The 27,989-nt window shown below is 40.3% G+C and overlaps 3 protein-coding genes and 1 long non-coding RNA gene across 5 annotated transcripts in view; 1 reads left to right on the plus strand and 3 right to left on the minus strand.

The window, feature by feature from the left end:
* LOC145448941 (uncharacterized) overlaps positions 1-27,989 on the plus strand; it is a 507,956-nt gene that overhangs the window by 467,047 nt on the left and 12,920 nt on the right. The gene's annotated exons all lie outside the window — the stretch shown is intronic.
* LOC145445491 (uncharacterized) overlaps positions 1-27,989 on the minus strand; it is a 193,265-nt gene that overhangs the window by 59,574 nt on the left and 105,702 nt on the right. The gene's annotated exons all lie outside the window — the stretch shown is intronic.
* LOC145450326 (uncharacterized) overlaps positions 1-27,989 on the minus strand; it is a 198,565-nt gene that overhangs the window by 21,575 nt on the left and 149,001 nt on the right. The window contains exons 1-2 of one of the 2 annotated variants that reach the window (XM_080329159.1): positions 1,475-1,677; positions 1,103-1,249 (exon numbers count right to left, since the gene is read on the minus strand). The exons of the other annotated variant lie outside the window; for it this stretch is intronic. Coding sequence (XP_080185285.1) covers positions 1,103-1,249; positions 1,475-1,550 — 223 coding nt within the window. The 5' untranslated portion in view covers positions 1,551-1,677. Of the gene's footprint in view, positions 1-1,102; positions 1,250-1,474; positions 1,678-27,989 lie in introns of those variants that run through there. 2 annotated transcript variants of the gene reach the window in all.
* LOC145446682 (uncharacterized) lies at positions 19,400-22,144 on the minus strand. The gene has a single exon (XM_080325373.1). It carries the CDS (start codon positions 22,096-22,098, stop codon positions 19,789-19,791), a length of 2,310 nt encoding a protein of 769 aa, XP_080181499.1. The 5' UTR covers positions 22,099-22,144; the 3' UTR covers positions 19,400-19,788.

Here is a 27,989-nt window from a genome sequence, read left to right on the forward strand (position 1 = left end):
ATGTAGAATACGGTATAATGCTCCCAAGTGTACGCACTACGCAGCTTGTAAATTACATACTATTAGGCATGTCATTAATGGCTCCACTTGTTTGTAGTATTTGTGGTGTTTTCCGACTGCAATGTCATTTACACCAGGCCGATATTCCGTACTTTGATTCTGTAGATATGCCGATTTGTAGCACGGCCTACTAATTTAATTACTGAATTTTTCTCACGCTTTTCGAAATTCGTTCTCTACGAAATAAATTCAGGCTATTCAGTACTCCGTTTGCTGTAAAAGTTAATAACACAGTAACGAATTGAAGGAAAAATTCCGTTCAAAGAGCATATCTTTATCCCAGCTTGACCAGCCATGCAAAAGAAACGAAGAGCAAGCAAAGATAGCGCATTTCCGACGCCCATTTAGAAAATGTTCTGGTTCTTGCATCATCTGACTTGGTACCAGATGTTAAAAAAAACTTTCAAAAAGCAAGCAGCATCAAGTTTCGCAATAATGCTGTGTTGTTGAAGTGTGAATATACATTTGCTCTTTTTGTGATTGGTATGGTTGAGATTGAGCAATATAGCGTAATACACTGAAGTGAGTATGAATTGTAGTATGAGAAGTCCGGCCCGCCTATGAGTTGTGCATTTGATATTTGGCCCGCGACCAGCAAAAGGTTGCCGACCCCTGCTTTATAACTATGATTGGGCACCGTATGGAACCTTATGGCGAAAACAGGATCACGTGATCTCGAAACAGCGGTAAATTATGACTTCTTTAGGGTTACGAAGTCCCATGCCGAAGTGCCCATTTAGAAATGTCTCCTACTAAACTGTCGCTTGTAATTATACGACATGTTGAAGTGTCGGGCAATCTGCACCTGAATGAAAAGCAGTTACATACTCCCATTGTTCATGTGAAATACGCAGGTGGGTTGTGGATATAATCGAGCCTAATTTATGCATCAACATACTGATACCACAGAAGCCATAACCTCATGACTTCTAGGCCCGAAAAAAAATTCTTAACATATTTTGCAATTCATTGAAAAGGTGCTTTCAGCACACCATTCTCCTAAATAAGCACACCGTATTGAACTAAAGAGCATTATACTCACTTTTAATCCCGGAAGGTGTTTCTCCTTCAACAATTTTAATATTGTAGACGATCTTGTTTGCATTGATTTGATCTCTGGCCACGACGTTAACAGTGCTCTTTGTGAACTTCAGATTGACATTTTCTCCTTCGGCCAAAGTTGCGGATCCTAAGAAAAACACATGATTATTTTTCTGCGTGCCAGGTTCCATACATAGCCTTATTAGAAAACATTATGAATTCTTTTATTTTCTTCGGTATCATTCGGAATATTATTTGCGCAACGAACAAAATGTACGGTATTTGAATACCTTGTCAAATGTTTTAGATGGATAATATAATCATGTATTTTAAGTAGTCTGAGCTCAAATACAACAGAGATTGGGCTACTCACCGCTTATTCCGGGTGATATTGATGTAGGCTTGACATCAGCGACATCAGAATTGTTATATTTACCCCCTTCTGCCATGGTCTTGATAACGCGGTACTAATTAGCTAGCTTATATGACAATACTGAAAATATATAAGAACATTCTATGTTAGGGGTACCACACTTCCTCTTTTAATAGGATTTGTCCTCTTTTTTTACTTTTTGGAAAGTGTCCTCGGAGCATATGCCCCCATGGACTCTTTTTTTAGAATTTTGTTTCAATATATGCCAAAATTTGACTGAGATAGAGTAAATCAGTATTGAAGTAACGAACGTTCCGGCGGCTATTTCGAGAGGTGAGCCGGAAAGTTGGCCTTATTTTAGTCAACCGAACACGAATTGACAAAAAATTACCATTTTTACAGGATTTCATCCGGTATTGCAAGTCTGAAAATGTTGAAAATGTGTCCTCTTTTCATATTTCCAAAAATATGGTAACCCTATTCTATATTTCTTTTCTGAACAACAGGCTAATATTATCAATACTGAGCACAGCGGGCTATGGAAGACCTGATGGATATATTGGGGCAATTGTCACCTGTCAACAGTCACATGCTGCTTATGTCGAATAGATATTGTGTTATGACTAGGACAAGTTTTAGCAACTTTTGCAACTTTTTTACAGCTTATTAAATACTCAGAAGTTATTTAGTATGGTGTTTTAAGCTGTTTGGGGGATTCTTATGTTACAAGTTTTTGCAACTTTTCTCAATATTTTTCGTGCAACTTTTAGCATTTTTTTCGATTTTTCATGCAAATAACTTTTTACTGCAAATAGTTGACACTATGTAAATAGATCACTCGATTATTTCACTGGCGTTTAAATTTGAGGTCCTTTCTGATTTGACGTATATATTTAGGCTAGACCGCCGAAAATTATATTTTCACTGGGTCAATTTTTTCGGGCTATTGATTTTGTTGAACTCGCCTACACTGAATTTTGCTACAGTGCCTTGCATACGGACTGATTCGAGTATCTCATACCCACATAATTTCAAGGAACTTGTTCATAAATACAACTTTTCAGTGCAAATTTTGTGAAAATAAATGCAACTTTCCTCGGATTTGACTGCAACAAAAACGTGCCCTAGTGATGACGATCCGACTGCGGGAAATTATTTCCCAGTTCAACAACGAATTCATATAAATAATCATGTAACTGCTACATTTTCAGAGTCTGCGATTTTAAAACTTCTCTTCGTAGTTTACGGAGTGGAAGATACGATAAGTGAATTGCAGGTCGTAACGCGACAGTGGTCGTATATAATTATATTGGAATAATAATTTTTAATATTATCACCTTTCTTCATATGTGTGTGTTGCACAACTTCGTTGCTTACGAGTAGATGTCGACCGGGCTTGGTCAGAAACCATGAGTCATGAATCGCAATTTGAGATGTGAACAAAGAAAGTGAACGATTTTCTGAGATTTTCTGACAAATCTAGAACAGGCTCATCGTCATGGTGGTGGCAAGATTGTCACAATAGGGAAGAGCACGATAAAAAAATCCAGAAAAGACTAAAATTTCTATACCAGGGGTCACCAACACGCAGCCCGCGGGCCGCATGCGGCCCACGAGGTCATATTTTGCGGCCCGCGACTTGATTTGAGATTTTGGAAGAAAGCTAAGAAAACAATTTGCGAATGCTGAAATTGACCTGCAATGGCCGAAATACTGCCAAGACCGAGACGCCTAGAAAATGGCTTAGGGCATTGGTTCTGAAACTGTGGGGCGTGTCGCCTGTGGGGGCGTGAAAGCATTTGAAGTGGTGCGGAGCTGCAGTCAACTGAGAAAATGTTCGCGCCTCGCGCGATTTACCTCAAGTTCATAGTTATAGTTATTGCTCTGTGTATAGTCCCGAATTCATATTATGGAATTCTGTCATCAACATTCATAACCATCCATGCCAATAAACTATCCGTTCGAATTGCTAGCTCTGTGGATGCATTTTGTGATGTGAAAATGAGGGGGGACGAAAATTTTCACTATCATAAAGCGAGACATGTCTAAAAAGGTTTCAGAACCACTGGCTTAGGGCTTCTGCACAAGATCAAGCTTTACGTGGAGATGGTTTTTCATCTAGCAGCGTATATCGCTAGCCCCAAAAAGCGTTTCAAGGTATCGTGCACATCTCAGAGTTCAAAATAAAATGAAATTGATGACGGTGGTCTTCTGTTGTATTTTTATTCCTTTAATAAAATATTACTTCTTTTGTGATCCCCATGCCCATCGACTATGTTAGGTAACACAGCGTTGTACTGACACAGAGTTTTAAAACGCGGTTTTCTATACTATATATCGATATTGAATTCATGCGGCCCGCGGCCGCTACGAAATTTGAAAAGTGGCCCGCGACCCGTTTTGAGTTGGCGACCCCTGTTCTATACCATACCATAGTTGCATATTTCCATATCCGATACCGATACTTCGTTCCATACCATATACCAGGGGTCACCAACCTTTTTGCAACCGAGGGCTACTTTTGCGTAATGATTGAAGCGGCGGGCTACTGTTTACTCCCGCCGTTTACCCGAGTCACACTGAATTTCCGCTTTGATATTCATATCACTTGGCAGGACTGGACATCATGTTATCTGTTTCTATAGCAGTCAGTGGGAAGCCTGACATTGTATGATATCAACTAGTGCGCTGTTGGGTATACAGATATTGAAAATCTGCTAGTACTTCATGGCTATCTGACTTCGAATAGTATAATACTGTGTACTACTCTGGCATTGTCTCTGTCGTCGAGCTATCATAACGGAACCCCCCACCATTTCAAGAAGACTGTGGACGGCATTCCGTCATGTCGCCTTTATAGGCAATGTATTCTGGTGATTCTATCATATAAATCTTATATTACTAATTGTAATTGAAGATATTATTTCTAAGTGTTTATATATATAAGTTATATGTTAGTGTGTTTTAAACAAGAAGAGCTGAATAAATATATTTATAGATTTAAAAGCTCACTGGTAATAATCTGACGAATATTGGTAAATGCTGCTATTCCACCTATTTTTAGAATGGGCTCGCGGGCTACTCATCTAGTCCTCGCGGGCTACATGGTGCCCACGGGCACCGGGTTGGTGACCCCTGCCATATACCTTACCCTGCCATGGATGTAGGGTTGCGTTTATATCAAATGGTTTAAAAATGGTTTAAAACAGTGTTTTAAACAGAGTCATTTAAAATGTGCTTTTGTTAAGTTGTATAATTATGCCACAAGTGTTAAATATGTTCCAAATACATGCTCTATGAGCCTGGACGAATACCACCCGATATAACTGACGTATACGATATAGAATGGTTGCAGCCCGCGAAATAGTCGGTTCAACGGTACGGAATGTATGTTCAGATGACGGGTTGGAAGCCTATTTCGCCAAAGTAGCTATATTTACCCTATATTTTCAACTGCCGATGTAAATACACCATGACGTCACAATTAAATATTCGTGACGTCATTGCTTAAAAAAACATGTTTTAAACAAGAGCCTTGTTTTAAACATGTTTATTTTAAATTGATTTTTACAAACACAACCGAACCTGTATGCAATAATGAATAAGTATGTACCCACCATTTTCAATTACCCCACCTCCTCCCTTAGATCTACCGGCACATCATGATCACATGGATTGAGAGAGCTGGAGAAAATATACCGATGTATGCAATTGCCAATATCATCGACCGAATTCAATCATGAATTCCGGAAAATGTCTACGCGAGCCACGACTAGCTAACCAGGGCCGAAACAGCAACTCGTCAGGCCTCTCCTAAAAAAACCGTTGATATCGGGCCCCCATAGTATGATAAATCAAACATTCCTCCACCCCCATAATGATACACCTATTCCCCGCTACTTGTAAGCATGACTTGTTCAACTCATTTCAGTGCGTCAGTTTATCTAACCCAGCGTTGAGCAATTATTTTTATCCGCGGGCCAAATGAGAAGCAGAAAATGCTTTGGCGGGAGGAGTCGTGTAGCCGTGTTTTCCAGCGAATTGATTTTATTTTTAAATTGAGAGCTGTTAATTACACTGTTATTGAATGCTGCTCAGTGGATATGTCTGTGTTGAAATGAGGGAATGAGAAAGTGACGGTTAATTACCAAAAAGGGATATTTATTAGTTACATACTGAAGAATTAAATGAATGTCTCGAACGAAACTCGAATGATGCGCAAATACCAAGCTAATCCAGGAAATGCCAAACAATACTGACAACTTAAAAAAGTATTTCTGCTGTGCAGAGCAGCAAAGCGAGGATTACTTACTCACTTAATTACTCTCTTTCTCAGCGATTGTCCGTTTTTGGCCTGATGAAGATTAGCGATGAAAAATGGCACTCGCTCGTTATCAGGGATAAAAAAGAAACAATTGAGGATTCCAAATACACCACTACTGACATCATTGTATTGTAACTCGTCCTCTATAAACTAGTTTTCAACCCTGGAGCTACTACACAGCTACATTGTGGAAATGTTCGGATCCATGAATCCCGTTACCGACAGAAGTTGAAATAGTTAGTAATAAATACTTTGACGCAAATAATTATATTTCATCAAGACGGTAAATGTCTAGCATGTTCAAGTTCATGTTCATAGACGATAACCATCTGTCGTCAGTGTTAAGTCCTCAGTCTTGAAAGTAACCATAAGGAACACGTCGATGACATTGTCGCTGCATTATTCTGAGAAGGCAAAAATTGCGCACTCAGTTCGGAACTTTCAGGAAAAATGGATCGAATAATAGTTTTATATCCACAGAGGCGGAATCGCTTCATGGAAAATGCATGGAGAATATAATAGCTACACGAATAATATAATTCAGATTTATTTGGTCCCACTGCTGTTTACCTTACTTTGACCCGAAAAGCCCCGCAGCCCCAGAGAAACTCGAACGATGAGTTGGTTGGTGATATAAAAATAATACGGCGCGTGTTGTTAACAATATCTTGTGTCGGGGCCAACGACGCATCACGATAAAAACAACGGGAGCACAGAAATATTCCAACTTGTATCGTCGTCAGAGCTACTGCTTGAGTGGTATATAACAGTAGTCAATCGTCTGATCATCGTATTTGTGCCAATTCCACTTGTTGCGAATGAATATGTTGCTCGAACAGAGCCCATAATTTTCGTAATATAATGTATAATACTATTCTGCTTGGCGTTTAAGGCATTCCCGTAAAAACAAAGGTATGGATTTGGAGGTAATCTGTAATCATTGTCTAGTACGGCTCGCGAGTGATCAAAACTTTTTAATCCGGCCCGTGACCCAAGTTGAGTTTGACACCCCTGGTTCAACCTCGCTGACAATAATTTATCGCTAGAATAGCCATTAAGACGCACCGAGACCTGTTGAGTACGGCTGGAGTAGGGTTCTAAACAGGTCACAAGGCTCCGACTTACACGTCAATCTCACTTTCACAATTTTAACTCAAGTCAGTTCAATCACAAAGACAAAGCCGAGTTGTAGTCCGAGTGTACAACTGACATTCTATTTGGAGTCGCATAAAGTGTACAATGTACAATTGTACATATTTGTATTTCTCACGTCGTTTATACAGTTGTGATATCATTTGTCAATAATGTATGTTACTCTAATACTCGATTTTATTCCTAATACTCGATTCAGAATGGCATTAGTCAGGTGCACGATTTCGATCACCGTTAATATTCAGTTAAATAGGAATCATCCATAACACTATAGCATATGTATCATGAGCAATATTCTCTATAAGCTGCGTGCGTGGGCGGCCGCGCTCCGAAAAACGTGTGCTGCGCACAAGTAAGCCGAAGTAGTGATATTTTTGTTGTTGTCACGCACTATTGTCCAAGGTGAGTTGGTAAGTGCGCGCAGACTCGTAGACAATTACAGGGAACATGGAACATGAGTATCATTGATGCTTTCGGGAGTGGTCTTTAAATGCGAAAAACTAAGTCTGGTTTATGCACAATGCGTAATTCACATTGTAGCCCAATAATAAACCCACGCATCATCTCCCCAGAAAATAAAACAATGGCAAAAGAATATACACAAAATCAGCCCAGTGAACATAAAATAATAAAAAAATCAAGGTTAAAAACTTGAATTAAATCGCATTGATTTAAATCAGCCTTTTTTAAACCAGAAACCTACCTCTGACTGGGTTTTAGTGTGCCTTCGCACATATTAGTTTATTTCCATGTATTGGCCTGAAATCCAGGGGCAAGTATACTCATTGTACGACAAACCAGTTACAAAAATGTTAATGCAGGGCTGGGCCAACTACTAGCCGCATGCAAAAAAATCGCGCATGTGTTAAGTGGAATCGCTCTCTGCATGTACAGAAGTATTCAGAAGTATATTTTGTCGGGAGCTTGAAGCTAACATGGTTATAACGCTGTCCGCACAGTGTATCCTGGAGTTGCACCAAAAGTAGAAGCAGGCTTCAAGATGTATTTTTGAAAATATATATCAGGCCATATTTGCCAAGGAAAATGTTTGATAGTAGTGGAAGTAGTTGAATATCACAAACACTTTAGTATGGTTAAGAAGTGCCGGTAAATAATCCTAATTGGATATCCTAAAAAAGTCTAAGTAGTTCATTGCTGGCCTATTGTGGTCAGACCTAATATCTGCGTACTATTGATATTCGGACGTGCTTCGGTATTGATATCTACGCATCAAAAAGAGCCCAAGAATAATTCAGAACTCGGATCTGCGCAGTATTGGGGGCCGGGTATTCTACGGAACTGATTGTGCGCGGTGGAAGCTGGTATATACGCTCTATTTGGGGTCAGACATGCATCGGCGTGGACATATGTGCATCAAAAACAGTGCCACCGATGCCTCAGACCAAACTTTAGATTGTCGCAACAATTGTATCCGGACATGAACCCGAGCTGATATGTGAACTTCAAAAAAGCCCTGACATGGCACGCACTCGATATCGTCACACTGAATGGACTCAGACATGCTTCAAACGTGATATCCCCGCGCTATCCACCTTGCAAACAATGCGCGATCCGAGATAACTTTTAAATGACATTTATACACGCAGTTACTATTACTTCCGATTTATTTTCTAGATTGCGATTACAATTACTTGAAGATACTGCAATCGTCGAAATCGCTTGCAATTATAAATACGATTACCCCATGTCTGCTCTAAATGCATTTTGTCATTTTTTAGCAGCAACATGATAAAACATTACCAAACATCAACAAAGGATTATTTCAACAACTATTCTATTCAGCAAATTCAATTGGAACACATGGTAAAATGAGTAGCTAGATGTGAATCTGTTGAACGATTCCATCAATCAACTCGGGATAAAAGTTGAAACAATAAATAGATTAGTTAATTTGATATGGCACGTCACTTCGTGCCTCCAGATCATTGAATCACCATCCTCCATACTCACATGATTCGGTTTATCGCTTAGTATGGCATGAAGTATGACGTGCTGAAAATTCCATGCATCAACACTTCTGCGCGTGACTGAAATCGTAGTTGTTTCCGGAATAATCTGTTATTGGCAGTCATTTTGCAGCGGAGAGATTTGCGCAGCGTTCCTTTATGCGTGTGACAAATGCGCGCGATTCAGCAGCGAAGTCAAATCGGTTAGTTTCAAATATAAAATTAATTGGAAAGCAAGTAACGGTTACCATTCTTGACGAAATGGTTTTATTAGGCAACATGTTCTATTACAGCTTACAAACTAGCTTTAATGCTATGTGCATTCCATTGATAGTTCAAGCATCATCATAATATTTCAGTCGACTGATGAAACATCTTGCTGCAAAGCTCTTAAACAGTAATGCGCAAACTTTTTTAAACACGCCCATTGATCGTGGAAATTATCGCGCCCCTTAGTATCACATTATAAAACTATTATCATGAGCAACAAGAATATTTGCGATCACAATGCATACTTTGATGGCATTTGAGGTTATGACTGTTGAGAGACCTTCCAAATATGGAATTCAGACTATACCCAGGCCAATTACCAGTTGGAGCATGGCCAATGGTTGGAGTGAATCTCGGTGGACGAGAAAAAAAATATCGTTGAATAATGTGTCAAGAATAACCATGTCCTGTCCACGTAGCACAGGGCCGGCCAACCCGTGGCCCGCGGGCCACATGTGGCCCGCGAGAAGGTTTTGAGTGGCCCGCGAGGTAATTTCCGAAATTTCTAATATCAAAAATGGATTGCACAGATTGTGAACTTGCAAGGCCAACCAAAAATTTGATTAGTTTGGCCGCAACACTTGCGATGTGATGACAAAATATCAGTTCCGACGCATTGACAGATCCATCAGCCAGTCACATATATTGGTATATCTTCGTACACTAAAATAAAGCAGAATAATTTGCGATAGATTTATCAAAAGTAAAAATTTTCTGCAAGCTTAGCGCGACATGTTGTCACTCGATTCCTTGTTTTTAATATTGTTGCCCTTTTTGTGAAAATGGACGAACGCCTGATGTATCAGATTGAGTCTAACTATATTCGCGATTACGGGACAAAGTGTCGTTCAACATATGCGACCTTGCGTTTACGCTCACAGTAAGATCGTTGACTATGAAACCTAGGCACGGAAAGATTGACGCATGTTGGTCGCAGCTTTCGATATCGATATGTCCATGCGCCGAATAGCCCAGTCCTCGCAAACTTAGCCGAGCGATATACGGCAGGCCCGCAATATAGTCAAGTGACAATATTATTGACCTATGAACTTCAAAAAAATTTCACGCTTCGCGCGGTAAGTGGCCCGCACAATATTTCGTCAATCGAATGTGGCCCTTTGGCTGAAAAGGTTGGCCGGCCCTGACGTAGCACGTAGCATATACATACTTCAGAAATTTTGGTGTCAAATGCCTTTTATTTCCTGACTTGGGCTAGGCTCAATCAAAAACCATAATTTCTAAAGATCCAAAAGCATTTCACACATGACATCAAAAAGCATGTCACACATGGCGTATGACATGACCTGATAAGAAAACATTTTATTTCTTCATAACATGGTCTCCTACTACGCACTCTGCACAGATGGCTCACAGACAGACCATAAAAGCATCAGCTAACATATACACGCAAGTTACTCCTAATTCATGGTCATTCCGATCGTTAGAAGGTGCGATGTATGGATGGTACGAAGCCATTATGGCATTTGAAATCGTACTATAATTCGGATTATTGGCATTGTTTAAACTTGGAAGTTTCCGCTCCCATTAAACTCACTCTGAGTTCGAGAAACTCCACTTTACTTAGGCGCCTTACCGCCCCGTCAGACGCTTTCACAACCCCGAAAGGGACGCGTCCCACAAGAATCACTACTGTATGGGGAGTAAGCTGACATTGCCAAATTAACTGTGAATTGGTTTACACGAGTCGTAAACTCAAATATATCATATTTCAGAGACCCTTACCGCCAAATAGTTTTATCAAACTTACCCCACATACACCACAAGCACGTTTATGGAACAATCCAAGTGGCAACGAAGCTGGGACACGCTGCTTTTTCACAATAAATTTTCCCGCATGCGTTTTAAATGAAGAATGATATGATATAATGATTAGGGAAGTTACCAGTGGAAGATTCCAATGAAGAAAAAACTGCGAAGAAACCCGACAAGTATATGTTATCTTATCGATATGACATTATATTGCACGATAAATATTACCGTCCCGTCGCTGTAGTTTGCTAACGAACTGTTTTATGCCTTCGTGAAGCTATGCTAGTACCAGCAGCATAAGTTATCTCATCTTCCATGAATTCTACTAATTGCGCAATTCCTGTACCGGGCTGTATATTCGTAACATATATTGCCACTTCAACTGCACGAAAATCGTACATTGCGTTACAGCGCAATGAGAACATCCTGCTATTGCAACCTTTGATTTAATATCGAACACTAAAATGGAGCTCCTATTATGCATCGAATTCATATTATGCCTGTAAGGAGAGTAATGGATCATTTTATACAATTACAACGTTTTCTGTACCATAGTTTTGTTGTGGCTGCGCAATCTCTAAATTCTTTACAACATTGCCTTTTCCAAGTGCTTTCGGCGCGTGAGGCGAAATATAAGTGATGATTAGTTCTCAGGAGTTCCGCCTGTGACGCATCACTATGGACGAGCTATCTGTCCGCCTAATAATTATCGTCAATGCAGTGTACATTTCATCGTTACGACAAGAATCATGATAATATTTCAGTTGGCTGATGACAGATATTGGTGCCATAGGCTCTCTATAAGGATTGAGTCGACATTGCCATGTCATTGAGTGTTTATTTTTTTATACGAGTCGTGAAATTACATATATCTTAGTTTTGACAAATTTATATGTCATGCATGGTAGGCAGGTTTATAGCACATTATATGAGTGGCAACTTAGCGGGGACACGCTACTTCATGATAATATATTATACTCAGGCTTTTGATTGAAGTGTGATATCAAATATTAATGAGGAAAGTAGCCAGTGGAAGATTCCATTGAAAAAACAACTGCTGCAAAACCCTCTAATGCAGTGCTCTTCAACCGGGGTTGTCGTACACCCTAGGGTGTACCAGAATTTGCAAAGGGTGTACCACTCAGATGGGGTGTACAGGGGTGTACCAGATCCGAATTACAATGAGCCGATGGCCAGCTATCACAAAGGCAGGTTTATGGGTCAGTACAGGTTGACGCACAGGTTGATGAGCAATATGGTACGATGTTATCTAGTGATTGTGATGTCATAAGCAAATATTTCTACTTTTCATTTAGCCGTCGGCAATACACCAATGGTTCCGTTTGGTATTGGAAAGTATGCAGTTAACAAACATGTGTTCAGCTATAGTCATTTGTCTTTTAGTGATTTTTGAGGTAACCGCCGCGATAGCTCAGACTTTTTGAATCGGTACTTCCTACCCGACGTTAATAAATACCGCAATGCACATAAATGAAGTGTCGTAGCCAGCCAGGGTCGAAACTGCTTCCATGTTGAAATCGGAACCCTTTTGTTTTAAAATGCCGATTTTATGTCCAATATTTCGCCATACATTTGCAATTTAGTATTTTGTTATTAGTAGGGCTGGGCAAAATCGAGTACCTGAGTGATTCGATTCTGAATCACGTAATATGCTTCGAGTCGAGTCGAGTAATCGAGTATCACTCATTATGACGTCATAACAGAATGTAAAATTTCAAAGTTCAAGTTGTGGGAAGATATGACTTCAGCAATATGCTATTTCCAGTAACGTTCCGTTTCGTATGCTACGATACGGCCAAGCAAGGTTTCAAGGCTTCAACAGTGAAAATTAGTATCGAAACTAATTCCCGGTGATAAATTAACTTTCAGTCGCGAGGAGCGTATAATTTCAGTACTCGAAAAAGTCGTCTTTTCCTACTCGACTCGAATCATTAAAATTAATACTCGATTCAGATTCGAGTACTCGAATCATTATGCCCAGCCCTAGTTATTAGTGATGCCAATTAGCGACAATACACTGTGTATAGCGGCATACGATCTGAGGTTACTGACATCTCTTCCAGCCCATGTGCTACTATCGACTGTGTGTGGTGTGGGGCAGGCCTGATACGCAGTGGACTGGTGCGCCTACCATCGCTGATCTGAATTACCGCTTCTGCAGCAGTAGCTTTACCTACTCTTTCCCCAATACTGTTACATTTAGGTACATTATCGTTCGTAATGTCATGCTGTTTTGGGCTGACACGAAATAAATACCAATTTGCGTGGCGGGCGGCCTAACTGGCTGCGAATAGACTCTGTGACCAAATGCTATTATATTCAAATCCAATTTTTTGACGGCAATAACTCCGCTTCTACTGGTTGGAATTGAACCAAATTTTAAGAACATCTTTTTTAGAGACAACCCAATACTTTCATGGGGTGAACAGAAAGATTTCACATTTTTCGGTATTTATTTTTATATTATAAAGAGAAAGTTTCTTCTCCCGTAGCCATGCGGCTACTGGTTGGAATTGAACCAAATTTGGTGTGTAGGCTTAAGTTAGGTAACCTAACCATTTTATCAAGTAGCCAGTACGATTTGAGGAAAAAAGTCATTTTTGAAGACCCCTAATGAACAGGGGTGTACGAGTTTTGAGCAAACGTTAAAAGGGTGTACCACGTCGAAAAAGGTTGAAGAGCACTGCTCTAATGCCATGCTATCTTGTCGATATGTAATCATATTACATAATAAACATTAGCAACACTTTGCTTTAGCTGTTCGCAAACTGTTTTATGCCTCTGTGACGCTGTGTTCATAATAGCAGTATAGGTTATCCAATCCAGCATAAACAATACTAACTTAACAGTGCCTGTACCAGACTGCATACTCGTCGCATATGCTGTCACTTTCTGCACGAAGCTCGGGATTGCGTTACATCGCTGCGAACGGATTCCTGTGCGGTGTACGAGCTCAGATGTCTGCATTCTAAACCGATGACGCGCGATTCAGCTTGCAATTGCTTCCGCTTTGCAAGTAACCCGATCGATTCTCAAACTGAACTAGATAAATATGTCATTACTTTGCATTTCACCACAGACATGCGATGTCACGCGCCTTAATAGCGTGACGTGTGTATTCCGAGAATAAACATTTTTGAACTGCATCAATGAAGATACTTCTTAGTTCACAATTCACATATAGACCGTGTAACCTGATGGGATGATAATCGAGCTACACATTCATAAGATACAGTTCAAGGCCATACATCAGTGGCGAGTAGTTTACTTGTATAATCCACAGCTGCAACGGCAATGTATTGCGGATTCGAGTCCGACCGAGGTCGACTGGAAATTTATCTAGGTTCTTCTTCGCCATATCAGCCGTGAAAACTAGAAGTGGACCGTGCTATGAGTCGGCAGCTACGGAATAAAAATGAAGGAAATTGGCGTGGTGTAATTGACAGAGAAGTTGATAATCACCACGGATACCACAAACAACAACAAGGCTATATTGTTTATGGGTAATATAAATGTGTAAACTGTAGCAGTTTATTCAAAACCATATATACGAGATTTGTTAATGACTTGAGAGGAATACACGGAACACGTTAGCAGTCTATAGAAAATATTTACATAGGTATAAATCAGGGTTTCCTTGGGAATCTATGGTTCTTTTGATGACATATGACTCTCAGAGAAATATAAAATGTGATTTATCAAGTATTAATGAAAATCAAATAGCAGCAAAATCAAAATCTCTTACAAATCTGCTTTGTTATCATTCATCAGAAATATACATTCGTGGTGTACTTTGCACGGTAAACATACAACGCATCTCCTGACTTTCTATGATTCTCATAAGGAAAATACTAGGGAAACGAAATGAGGAATATCGACTGCATCTAATATCGATATTTCAGATCAGTCGGGTGGTAATGACTTGAGTCATGTCTCGACTCGGGTCGCGATTTTTCAGTGACTAGACTTTTCTCGACTCGATTCGAAGCAATTTGTGTATTGACTCGACTTGTACTCGAGTCACTACACAAGACTCAACCAAGTCATAAAACTCAGGACTCGGATGGCCTAGACAGGCATTTCGTTGTAACTTCGAAAAATAGTACCCAAAGATACCTCATAATGCTGGCATTAAATATCTACTACACAGAGTTGCAAAAACGGGAGTTTAATAGGATTGAGCTTGAAAATGAACAGGTAACACAATGACTTGGACTCAGACACGAATCTCAACACTGTGACTATGGACTAAAACCTTTGAACCCTGACTATGACACGGACTTGACTCGGTGGTGAATTGAAAATGACTCGACTGGACTCGAGTCAAAGCAAATAAAGTAGAATTGATTATGACTCGGTCAACCCTGTGATATGGTAATGTTTGATAGATCACGACCCAAGCGCAAAATTGACTGATACAACCTCCAAAAATACTAGCGGTCTAGCAGCAACAACATTACCATAAAAATGACTTATTATGGCGTGCCAATTATTCGCTACAAAGCCCGAATTCAATGGCTGTAACTAAGTCACCTGATTGCAAGTCGCAAGTCAATCTTACTTTTCTGTTATTAATGGAGTCGAGTCATTTTGAATTTATAATCGAGTTAAGTCCAAGTCAAGGTGCAAAGGGTCGTGCCCGAGTCCAAGTCATTGTGTCCTCTGTTCAGTTTCGATGTCAGTCAGTCATGCTCAACCCGATTTCTTACAACTCTGCTAGAGTGGTATAGAGAGAGAGAGAGAGAGAGAGAGAGTCTTTATTTTCATCGAACCAAAATACATAACAAACGGCAGTGATGGTGGTACAGAAAATATGCGTGCACAGTATTCGGTATTAGAAAGGAATGATCGATAAGACCGTGAAGGTCATCTAGTCTGATCACACCAGCATCAAACAGGTACACTTGACTCAGAACAGTATGGCTGTAAAAAAATGTTTAGTTAGGAAAGGAAAATAGAAAAAAATTAAACAATGGTAGCAAATGATCAATGAAGCAATGTCTGGGCGAGGTAGGGCAACAGTGTTAGTGTAACGACAAGAGGTGATCAAGTAGGGCTTTTTTGAATCTATTATATGGCAATTCACGGATATGTGATGGTAATGCATTCCAGATGATAGGTCCCGAGTAGTCGATAGATCTCTTAGTTAGGTTGCTATTGGGTTGGGGTAAGTAGACGTTTCCTTTAGACGAAGATCTCGTGTAATGGGAATGGACATGTTTAGCAGGTATGAAGAAGTCATCAAACACAGGAGGGAGACTATTGGAAAAATATTTGTGAACAACTTTTGATACTTCGAAGCGATACAGTTCATCAACTCGCAAAATTCTATGCTTACGGTGGTAAGGCGATAAATTAGTACGTAAAGGTACATATGAGATCAGCCGTATCGCACGGTTTTGCAGGGTTCGAATTCTGCACAAAAATGTTGTACATGCATTTCCCCATACTACGATTCCATATTGCAGATGCGAGTGGAATCAATGGTGACGCCGAGATATTTTGCTGAGTCACATATTGAGATTTGTTTATGATTGATGTTCACAGTGAAATTATGACTGGCATTAGAATTCGGCTTAATTTCAACCTACAGAAATATTGCCATTAGACGAGAGAGTTTTCGATCTGTATTCAACAAAATCAAAAACATTTCAAATTTTACTAGGCTAGCCTACTTCATGAAATTGTTAGGTTGTAAAAACAAATCAGTGCAAAAATTGGAAAAAAATCGACACAAAAACAACAAATCCAATTTATTTCTCATACTCAGCCTATGAATACTTTCCGGTTCCCTCCACTTTTGGCAATAAGGCATAATCATTTTTTTTTACGAGTTGGTGATATTGTTTACACAAAATGTCATTAAAATTTCTTAGCGTACATCAGTCAAGTTGCTCGAAACTGATTCATGTAATACGTCTGTTACAGTCGAACATGCGCCAGAAAAATTACGACATACCGGTATCCTCACATGTAAGAAGGCCAAGACGTTAGAAAGAATGTCAAAGATTCAAATATTATTAATGTGATAGCCTATTACTACATTTTAATACAAAATTCTACGAGTGCCGACTTTACTAGTTATCATGTTTGCAATAACAGTCAAGAAGGCATATATATAGGGGTGGTAGAACAATTTGTTGGAAAGCAATGTTCCCTCTAATTTTTCACAATTGTGCAATTGGAAACATCATGTTTCTATCTGTCTTAAGAAGAAAGTTTTCTCTATTGTGAACACAAAATTAGTTATAGCCAAAAAACAATATATACGCATATTTTTGTTGAAATTCAGCATTTATTCTGACGAATTGTGATCCGTCATCAGTTTTTTTGAAAAGAAAAGTAACACACTAACAATAATGAATATTGGGCCCATAATACAAATATATTCACAACACAGTCCTTTTAAAATCGGTTCAAAATATCATAATGAAGCACTCACATTTAACGACTTATTGAAAATGCATTTTTGGTCAAGTTTTTTCATCAGTTCACGAGAATTTTTCGGCGAATGAGGCCATCTTGTCTTTTAAATCCTGAAACTTGTGCTGATGCTTCTGTTACAAGCTTTACATGTTCACAATAGAGAAAACTTTCTTCTTAAGACGGATAGAAGCATGATGTTTCCGCAGATTTTGAGCTATAGCCTATATCATGACTCTACGACCATGCAGCGGTTGTCGAGATGGGCCATTTTACCCCCACGTGCAGAAATTGGGGGGTTGCCGGCTGGTAAATGGGAGTAATCCCCTGAAGTCACTTTCTATGGAAGTTTTAGGTCATATTTGTCAGGATTGAGGAATCCCTTTTTTCGATTTGAAAAAAAAGTCATTTTCACTCCAGCCTAGTGTGCGCACTGCGCAGCTTAGAGGGAACATTGTTGGAAAGCATTTTTAAACCAGCAATTCATCATGTTTCGTGGCAACTTCTGTAAATAAATACAATACCTTGTCTACTGAAAGTACTGTTGAAAGTAAGCAACTATAACTCCATTACGGTATGAGCATTTTCAAGCTTCCTTGGAGGACCAATTCAATTTTGTGAGATAAAAGAGGACACATCGATCGTAGTACTATTTATAACAGAAATATCATGTAGCCTTTACCGTCTGCTGTGTAACCACGACAACAAACTTAACTTCATACCACGAAATTCTGTCTGACCGACAAGATAACGTGATGGTGAAGCGTCCGGCTTCTTGATCGGTAGGTCGTGGGTTCGATTAGTAACACTGGTATCCATGACTTCCCTGCTTGGGGCTCATACATTACTGGGATAGCATGGAATGGTGGTGCATGACACAGAGCGCCGTAAAGGCTATATCTGCACTTCCTTGTCCAGCGACATATGCACATCATTAGTAGGTGTATGCCGCAAAAAACATCAAGGACAAAAATAAACTGCGTCCTGTCCTTGCTACTCCTATACCACTATCCTGTCAGGAAGTTAGTCAGTCAGACTGTAGCGTCAGCGTGGGGAACGGGGATCAGCTAGTCGGCAAAAGTATCATACAGATCTTTACCTTATAAGCAATGCAATGTGCCAATGTTCCCTTCCCTCTAAGCTGCGCACGTGCGCAAATCACGGAGCTATATAAACACGAAAATGCGCAGTGATGACACGGTCTCTGCGCACAGAAAACCTAAGTTGCGCACAAAAAATCCTAAGTGACGACATTTTTTTAGTCGTTACGCACTTTGTCCAAGGGTCTGCGCAGTGAGTTGGTGAGTGTGCGTGGGAACAGGGTCAAACTACAACCCAACTGAATTCGCCAGTGTACATTCTGATTCATTAACTTTTGGATCGCCGACCCCTTCAACTTTATACATGCGCGTAATCGTAAAATCGCTCAGCCTCACGACCCTTTTAGATTTGTTTAGAGCCCCCCGAGGGACGTCTTTTCATCAGTTTGTTTTAGTGATAGCAATAAAGCATTCATCTTCAATTTCTCGATAAGCTGATCTCACTCCATGTTTGACACGAGGCAGGGCAATCGATGTACGTGAGGCATTATCGACGTCACCCAGGAGAAATACCGGCGTCAAATCGATAGCGGCCATTCAGATCGATATTATATCTACTTTATATTCAGTTTAGTTATTTTTAAGTGCATAATGTTATTATTGCAAAAGATGCGATGCGAATCATCGACATTTAGAAGAACTATACGGGGTATTCCCTAAAGCGAGACTTGTTTGTTTCTGGCGCAATAGAAAATAGAAATGAGACAGAATTGGATAAGGTGGGGTGCAAATAACCTATTTTTAGATCGAAAAAGGAGGTTCTCGAATCTCGACAAATTACCGGTAATTTCAATAAAATTTAACATTAGATGATTGCCTGTTGCGGTCGCTGAACTGCCTATGTGATTCTGTGTAAGCTGTCTTCCCTTGAACTTACAGCGCCGCAAAGTCCTATAAGTTTCCCGATGTAAATATACGCGATCTTGAAGTATGGTAGAAACAGTATATTGCTTGAAGTTCCAATTGATCGAATTTCCTTATATCCAAATATAATAAGACACGATAGTAGCACGAATAAGATATTGTCCCAACAAGATCGGTAGATACAGTGAGGGAACGTCCGGTGGGCCAATTACTATTGACAAACTGTACCCTATCACAGCTATATCCAGAATATTCCCTTAGACCAGACCAGGAAGTATCGTCAAGCATACGCCATCTAGCGAGTACAAGTATGGCTCCTAAATTATTGAACCCCCCAAGATTAACATGAAATGCCCACAGTAACATACCCCCCCAAAAAAGTTATAAAATGACAAAGAACTTTTTTGCAAATTAAGTAAAACATTAGTCCATTAGTGGCTCCTCGTCGGTGGAATCCTCGGTAACTTCCTCTGCAGCGAGAAGCACGACCAATTTGTGGATAGGTCGCTCCAAAAACTGCACATCGTTGATTCTTCTTCCGTACTGATCAATAGTACGGTCGGCGATGCGTATCTTGGCCTTTCGCACCAGCCCATCTGTCGAACTCGAAACCGAGTGTACGATTCCCAATTTCCAAGAGTTTCGCGGAAGGTCATCATCATGAATGATAATAATATCTCCCACGCGAACATTTCGACTAACTTTGCTCCATTTAGTGCGTTGTTGCATGCCAGGTAAAAACTCCCTTCTCCATCTGAACCAAAATTGATTCACAGCGTATTGTGTTCTTCTCCAGCGCCTTCTTGCATAGAGATCTGGCTTGCCAAATTCCCCTGGAGGTGACAACAAAATTTTTGGTTTCATCGTTAACAGATGATTCGGTGTCAATGGTTCTGGCGCATTGACATCACCCAAATTGATAACAGTTAGTGGTTTTGAATTTACCACATTTTCCACTTCTGCGAAAAAGGTTCTGAGTGATTCATCATCCAAATGTGAACCTATTTGACAAAGCAATGGTTCCAAAACACGACGCACCGTAAGAATTTGGCGTTCGACATTCCCATTCATATGACTAGCTTTTGGCACGTGAAAGTTGAATTCTATCAGATCACAATTTTCAGACAATAGATAATCTCTGACCTTTTTCTGATTCATCTCACCCATCGCCTTTTGGAAAGCATTCTTTCCCCCAATGATATTGCTTCCGCAATCACTCAACAGTGATTTTATCGGCCCTCTCCTTGCAAGAAATCTTCTCAATGCATTAATGAATGAATCCAAGTCCATAGAGTTTGTCGTCTCCAAGTGTATAGCTCTGGATGACATACACGAGAAAATAACTCCGTACCTTTTCAATACGGATCGCCTTTCTTTGATTTCAAATGGCCCGAAGAAATCGCACGAGCAAAATGTGAATGGACCTTGCTCAGCCATTCTCGACTCTGGTAGATCGCACATCTTTTGTGCCGATAATGGTTTCCGTAATTTCCGACAAGTTATGCATTGGTGGATGTGCTGAGAGACAGCGCTCACACCACCTATAATCCAATATCCATGTTGACGTATCTCATTGTGCGTAATTCCACGTCCCATATGATTGACCTTTCCATGAAAATGGCGAATGATCAAGTCCGTTACATGAGATTTCCGAGGCAGCAAAATTGGATTCTTGACTTCAGAAGACAAAGAGCTATTACGGATTCTTCCGCCAACTCTTATCAAGCCATCACAGTCCACAAATGGATCTAGTTTGTACAAAGGACTGTCTTTCTTTACAGTAGAACCCTTCGACTTTGATGCAGGATCAAGACGTTCCATTTCATCCGGAAAGAATTCGCTCTGTAAGTCTTTCAAGATGATCCTTTCTGCCATTGACAACCTTTCAACAGTGAGAGAACTGTTTATTGGCAAACCCTTCAATCTGTCTTTGAATTGCAGGCAGTTTGCAACAGCCCGTTTTGCCTTGAACCACGACGAAAACTGTTTCAAGTTCGTATTCCAAGATTTAGATCCTGAATTTTCATTGGAAGTTGTACAGAATGACACAGTCTTCCTGACTTCCACATCTACCAAGTCATCCACAGATTCGCCTGATGGACGAGCGTCCTTTGGTATTTCAAATCTTCCCTCTTTCCACAAGAATTGCGGTCCATCCCACCATAACGAAAGTGATAAAAGTTTTTCCAGCGACATACCTCTGCTTGCAATGTCACTTGGATTATCATGTCCTGCCACATGCATCCATGCAGAAGAGTCTGTCAAATCATGTATCAGTTGAACTCTGTTTGCCACGAAAACATGAAATCGCCTCGCTACGTTATTTATATATCCCAAAACAACATTGCTGTCAGTCCAAAAATACTCTTTCAAATTTTCATACCGCAACTCTGTGTTGAGAAATTTGCTCATCTTGGCGGATACCACAGCCGCAGTCAGTTCCATCCTAGGAATTGACACTTGCTTCAAGGGTGCAACTCTCGATTTTGACATAATGAGAGTGCAATGCACTTTCCCTTTATCACTAACCAATCGGAGATATGAACATTGTCCGTATCCATACTCACAAGCGTCCGAAAAATGATGAAGCTCCACTTCCTCAATAGTACCGAATTCATCAGGTTTCACACATCTTTTGATTTGAATTTTATCCAAATTATTCAAATCATTTAACCAATCTTCCCATCTACGAGCATAACTTTCTGGTAGCGCAGTGTCCCAATCTAGTTTCATTTTGCACAATTCTTGCAATAATACCTTTCCAACCAGAAGAACAGGGGCTAGAAAACCCATCGGATCGAAGATAGATGATACGACACTCAATACCGTTCGTCTTGTTACTGGCTTCTCCACCAATTCCCTGTGGAACCGAAACACATCCAATGATGGATTCCATAAAATTCCCAAAGACCTCTCTGTTAACGACGACATAGTATCGAGGTCAATGTCCTGTAATCCCTTCGCCCTTTCCGATTTATCAATCGATTCCAATACTTGCATTTTGTTCGACACAAATTTATGCAGTCTCAATCCAGCCTTTCCACATATACCCACGCTGTTTTTCACCAATTCAACAGCTTCGTCCACAGTCTCTACCGAGGTTAATCCATCATCAACGTAGAAATTGGATCGAACAAATTCTGCAGCCTTGCAGCCGAACTCTTGCTCTCCATCATCAGCGGCCAACTTCATGCCATACATGGCCGCGCCTGGCGATGAGACACTTCCAAAGGGAAATACCTTCATACGATACTCTAAAAGTTCCTTTGAAAGATCTCCATCTTTCCACCACAGAAATCTCAGCATATCACGATCCTTTTCATTGACATAAAATTGAAAAAACATTTTCTCAATGTCCGCCATGATGGCTACTTCGTTTTTTCTAAATCTCAACAAGATTCCCGTCATATTGTCCATCAAATTCGGTCCGCTCAATAGTACGTCATTGATGCACAGACCACCGTACTTGGCGCTCATATCATTTACAATACGAAGACTTCCTTTCTTGTTATGAAATACAGGAGAATGAGGTATGTAGTTGATACGACCATTCTTTAAATCAAGTATGTTTTCTGGAACCTTTTCCGCGTACTTTTCAATTGTCAGATTCATTTGATCCTTATACTCCTCATGAAGATTCTGGTTTTTACCCAATCGTCGTTTGACCTGCTCTGCTCTTTTCTCCGCCAAAGGCCTGTTGTTTGGCACTCTAACATTGTCGTATTTCAATGGCAGAGGGAATTCGTAATGCCCGTCCTCTCTCCTTGAAACACCGTTTGAGAGGATGTCCATAAAACGCTTGTCCTCAACCGACAAAGAAGCTTCCAAATTCCTATGTTCGATGAAATCCATTTCTAGCAAATGATTGATATTCTGTGGACACATAATTTCCTTCGTCTTTGTCATGTATACAAAGGCGGTATTCCCTTCAGCAACAACTTCTGAAGTTTCGAAGCCATCTTCCATCTGTGCATCTGTCACAATAGTATGATGCGATACCACACTAGATGATTCACCCTTCAAGTCCATACAAACATTACCAACGATTCCCCAACCAAACATAGATAGTTGACCATACGGATCCTCATCATCACCGGCTACAACCTCACGAGGACGTAAGGCGTTAGGAACATCAGTGCCAATTATTATTCCAACTTTCATAGATGGGTCATAGGGCATAATTTTATCCGCAATGCTCCGAAGATGAGCCCACTCTCTTGCAACCTGAGGTTTAGGGATTTGTGAAATTTTAATTGGAATTTTTGCTCTTGTGTACACTTGAGGAATAGTGACAGAAGAGGTTTCATCGATACTTGAGACTTTTATTCCAGTGATCCTGCTTGAGTTAATAACTGCATCAGATTTATACAATGTGGACATCTGTAACTTAGTATTGACAGATTCCAGTCCTAAGGTTTCCTTTAGATCATCAATGATGAAAGTCCGATTACTTTGACCATCTAGTGCACAATAACATTTGACCTTCTTGGAAGGATTGGCAGCAGTACTCACATATACCGGAACGATCATAGAATTTTGCTTACCTTCCTTCTGTCCTTCCTTGGAGCACACTTGCGTACATTTCGAGTCCACCTCATCAGGTTTAACATGCAGAGATGTCAAATGCCTCCTTTTGCATATCCTGCAAGTTATTCTTGCTGTACAGTCCTTGGCCATGTGGTCTTGCGATGAGCCACAACCAAAACATAGTCCTCGTTTCATGATAAATTCCCGTTTGTCGATATGGGATAGCTTTCCAAAGCCTTCACAATCATCAATGTGATGTGGTTCTTCACAAAAGTAACACTTTGTCCTTGTAACACTCGTGTCGTCCTGACATTCTGTCGAGAACGATGTGACCTTAAATTTTCCCTTGTAAGAGTCTCTATTGCTCACTACTTCAGGAGTGCCAATTTTTCCTTTGTCATTTGGCGAATCCAGATCATCCAATTCTGGAATATTCATCTTTTCGGCACAGACATCGACAAATCCTGCCACTTCTTTCAATGGTGGATATGACGCCTCACCATATTTACTTCGCCATTTGTAAACTTCATCCCGCCATTTACCTCTCAGAAATTGCGGTAGTTTTCCAATGATTTTATTACTTTCAATAGCATAGTTCAAAACACCAAGAGCAGGTATTTTCTGCTCAGCTGCTGCGATTTGATCCAAAAAATCTGCAAATTTTCTCAGACCAATCCCATCTTTGACATTGATTTTTGGCCAAGAAGATAGTCGATTCAAAAATGCATTCCCAACTACATTGTCGTTGCCGTATCTATTTTTCAATCTCTTACGTGCCTTTTCATAGGCATCTCTACTCTGCAAGAGCAGTAAACCTTTTATCATTTCCTTAGGCTCACCAGATAGATGTGACTCTAGATAGTTCAAGAGCTCATGCACATTGCATGTCTTCGACTGAATCAATGCATCAAACGAAGTTTCCCAGGCTAAATATTCAAGAATATTGCCATCAAAAACACCAACCTTAATTTCTGGTAGACCACACGATCGCGCCAACATGGCATTCGAAACAGCCAATTCCTTCAAAACCTGATCCAGGTTTGCATTACCATGATATATCCCATGAGCACCATCGTTATTAGGTGCTCTATCCATTACATTTTCGGTGTTATCCAGTACACTACTCGGTGTCGACTTCCGCCCTCTATCAATTAGCCTTTGCAAGTCTCGTTGATTCTGAGCCGATAGGTCTTTCATCTTCTGCTCGTTGTCTCGTTGATTCTGAGCCGATAGGTCCTTCATCTTCTGCTCGTTGTCCCGTTTCATTTGTTCAACCAGCAGAGCAGTCTCTCTTTCGGGAGAGTTCGAATCTTCTAATACAGCGAACCTATTCCGTCTTGGAGTGGGCTCAGAGAACTTAGCCTTCACTTCGCCGTTGTATTCGTCCAGATAATCCTTTGCTTCGTAGCCAGTCTCTTCTACACGACCTTGTATATCCTTGAATGAACAAGAAATTGCATTCGATTCCTCTGGCCTAAGACGAGGCTCAAGATCACTCCAAAAATCTTGCAGTAGAGCAAACTTCTTCTGCATATCTAAATATGTTTTTAAAACATATTCCCGATCGTCCCGCGACTCTAGCAGGTCATTCAAACATCTGCACTGTCGCAATACCTCTTTGACATGGAAGTCAAACTCTTGCTTCATGTTTTCAATAACTGCGGAGGTTCCTCTAGTTCTCCTGTCCGATATCACGGTTTGGCCACGCTTGTAATCCTCATGCATAATTCTATTAGGATCCGAATCTACGTTATCTTCACCCACCAAAGTAGAATTACTTGAATTAACACCTTTGCGGCCGTCACCAGAAGCCTTCGCCGACTTCTTCCTATTTCTGCCAGGAGTCATTATGAAACCAGAGTACACCAACTTACTGTTTTCTCCAACAGAAGTGTGTCCTTTCTCCAATATCAGTATAAATGAAGCAAGTCCTATTACCGGCACCAATCCACACAATATGGAATTGTCCTTTACTTATGTACCGATAGTCGTCCTGTGTTACTGTTCCGCTTCCTGGCGTTGAATTGTATATTCCAATACAATACTCCACCAAGGGACCTTTGTTGTGTTTACTCCACGACCGGACCTTTAGCTGTATCTACTGTTGCGGTCGCTGAACTGCCTATGTGATTCTGTGTAAGCTGTCTTCCCTTGAACTTACAGCGCCGCAAAGTCCTATAAGTTTCCCGATGTAAATATACGCGATCTTGAAGTATGGTAGAAACAGTATATTGCTTGAAGTTCCAATTGATCGAATTTCCTTATATCCAAATATAATAAGACACGATAGTAGCACGAATAAGATATTGTCCCAACAAGATCGGTAGATACAGTGAGGGAACGTCCGGTGGGCCAATTACTATTGACAAACTGTACCCTATCACAGCTATATCCAGAATATTCCCTTAGACCAGACCAGGAAGTATCGTCAAGCATACGCCATCTAGCGAGTACAAGTATGGCTCCTAAATTATTGAACCCCCCAAGATTAACATGAAATGCCCACAGTAACATTGCCCCCATTTTACAGCCGGCAACTTCCCAATTTATGCGCTTGAGGGGGTAAAATTGCCCATCTGCCATCTCGAGAACTACTGGTCGTACATTCATAATATATAGCTCGATAGCTGCCAAACGTCATGTGTCTATCTGTCTTAAGAAGAAAATTTTCTCTATTGTTTAGTGGACAAACACCTTTTCTAAACAACTTGCGTATCAAGCATATTTGTTGATGGTGCAAAACCAAAACATACCGGTTGGTCCGGTATCGATACTTATGGTTTGGCATTGACGATCATCTAATGAAAAGTGGACGGTAAATAACACCGTGTAACAAGGAAGAGACGAATTTGCTTATCAATCTTTTCGGTTAGCGTGAAGTGCAGTATCAAGCGCATTTATAATAAGAATCTGTCCCGTGCTTTTCCGAGTTGTGAAATAGGCTATATTAGTATTATACTTGTAAATTTCCATACCTTTTAGTGATAACACTGGCTGGCTGGCAGACTTCTGATAACCCACCTTGTAATCACTACAATTTGATTACATGTTTGTGCAATGCAGAGTCCCGTTCAAACTATCTACTCTATTTTGGCTCTTGTGTTTCTTATGAATCTTCACCATTTTCTATACGGTATTCCATCCATTGTACTGTCAAATGTCATCGAATTGTAGGGTAGAAGTCTCTAATAGCATTCACCTATTACGGGTCTGTCAGGATTTCTAAGCAAATTGTAAACAGTTACGTTCAAATCTTGCAGCAATATGGCGTAGGATAAGTCAATAGCAGATGAGCTGCCGATATCACTACATATGATCAACTGCAACTACAATATGATCAGGACGGAACACAAGAAAACGCATTGTTCCATCAAGTATGCCGGACCCCAATCGTGGAACATCTGGCCGACTATCAGACAATCGTCGAGCATGTCCGTACGGTATTCAAGTCGAAATACAAGCAATTTCATCTGAATGAAAACTAGCCAGCCTCCAGGATCACCGGACCACGACCTAACACATCGATCTTGCCTTCCGTCACATGCCAACTCATTTTGTCGCTTGCCTTTTCTATTCTCAGCTTTAATGTTCAATCGGTGTGCATGTCTCTTCTCTACCTAGCCTAGGCCAAGGTTGGGGTCTGATTTCAAAGACTATTCCAAGTCGTTTAGGCACCTTCCTATCTTTTCGTTGTATCGCAGTTTTGTGGCGTTTTGACATTATGAAAATATTAATAAAACTGATACTGACAATGATATCACTTCCGTTATATATTCCAAACGCGACACGATTGCAAGGCAATGAAATGGTACATCACCTAACGAATTGATGCCAGTAAGACAAAGCTGCTTGACAACTCCAAAAATTAGAAGCAGCCTACTTCATTACTGACGATACCATAGCAAAAATCGCTTAATACATTACACATAGCTGCAATTTTTGAAAGTATTTTCAGTTATTGTCATATATATTTCACCTAGTTGTTATGACATACACTGATAAAAGTGATTCGAATACAACCTCGACCTACTTGCTACTAAATAGGCATAGGTAGTTTTCGTTCTTTCCATGTTTTTTCGCAGGATATACACCGACTC

Source organism: Botryllus schlosseri, chromosome 1 (genome assembly GCF_051294905.1).
Source record: "Botryllus schlosseri isolate E-star chromosome 1, Bs_hap1, whole genome shotgun sequence".
NCBI classification, from domain to species: domain Eukaryota; kingdom Metazoa; phylum Chordata; class Ascidiacea; order Stolidobranchia; family Styelidae; genus Botryllus; species Botryllus schlosseri.

What these genes read in the sequence shown, in the direction of transcription:
- LOC145446682 (XM_080325373.1), bottom strand. Translation starts at nt 22,098, where the DNA reads ATGAAACTAGATTGGGACACTGCGCTACCAGAAAGTTATGCTCGTAGA.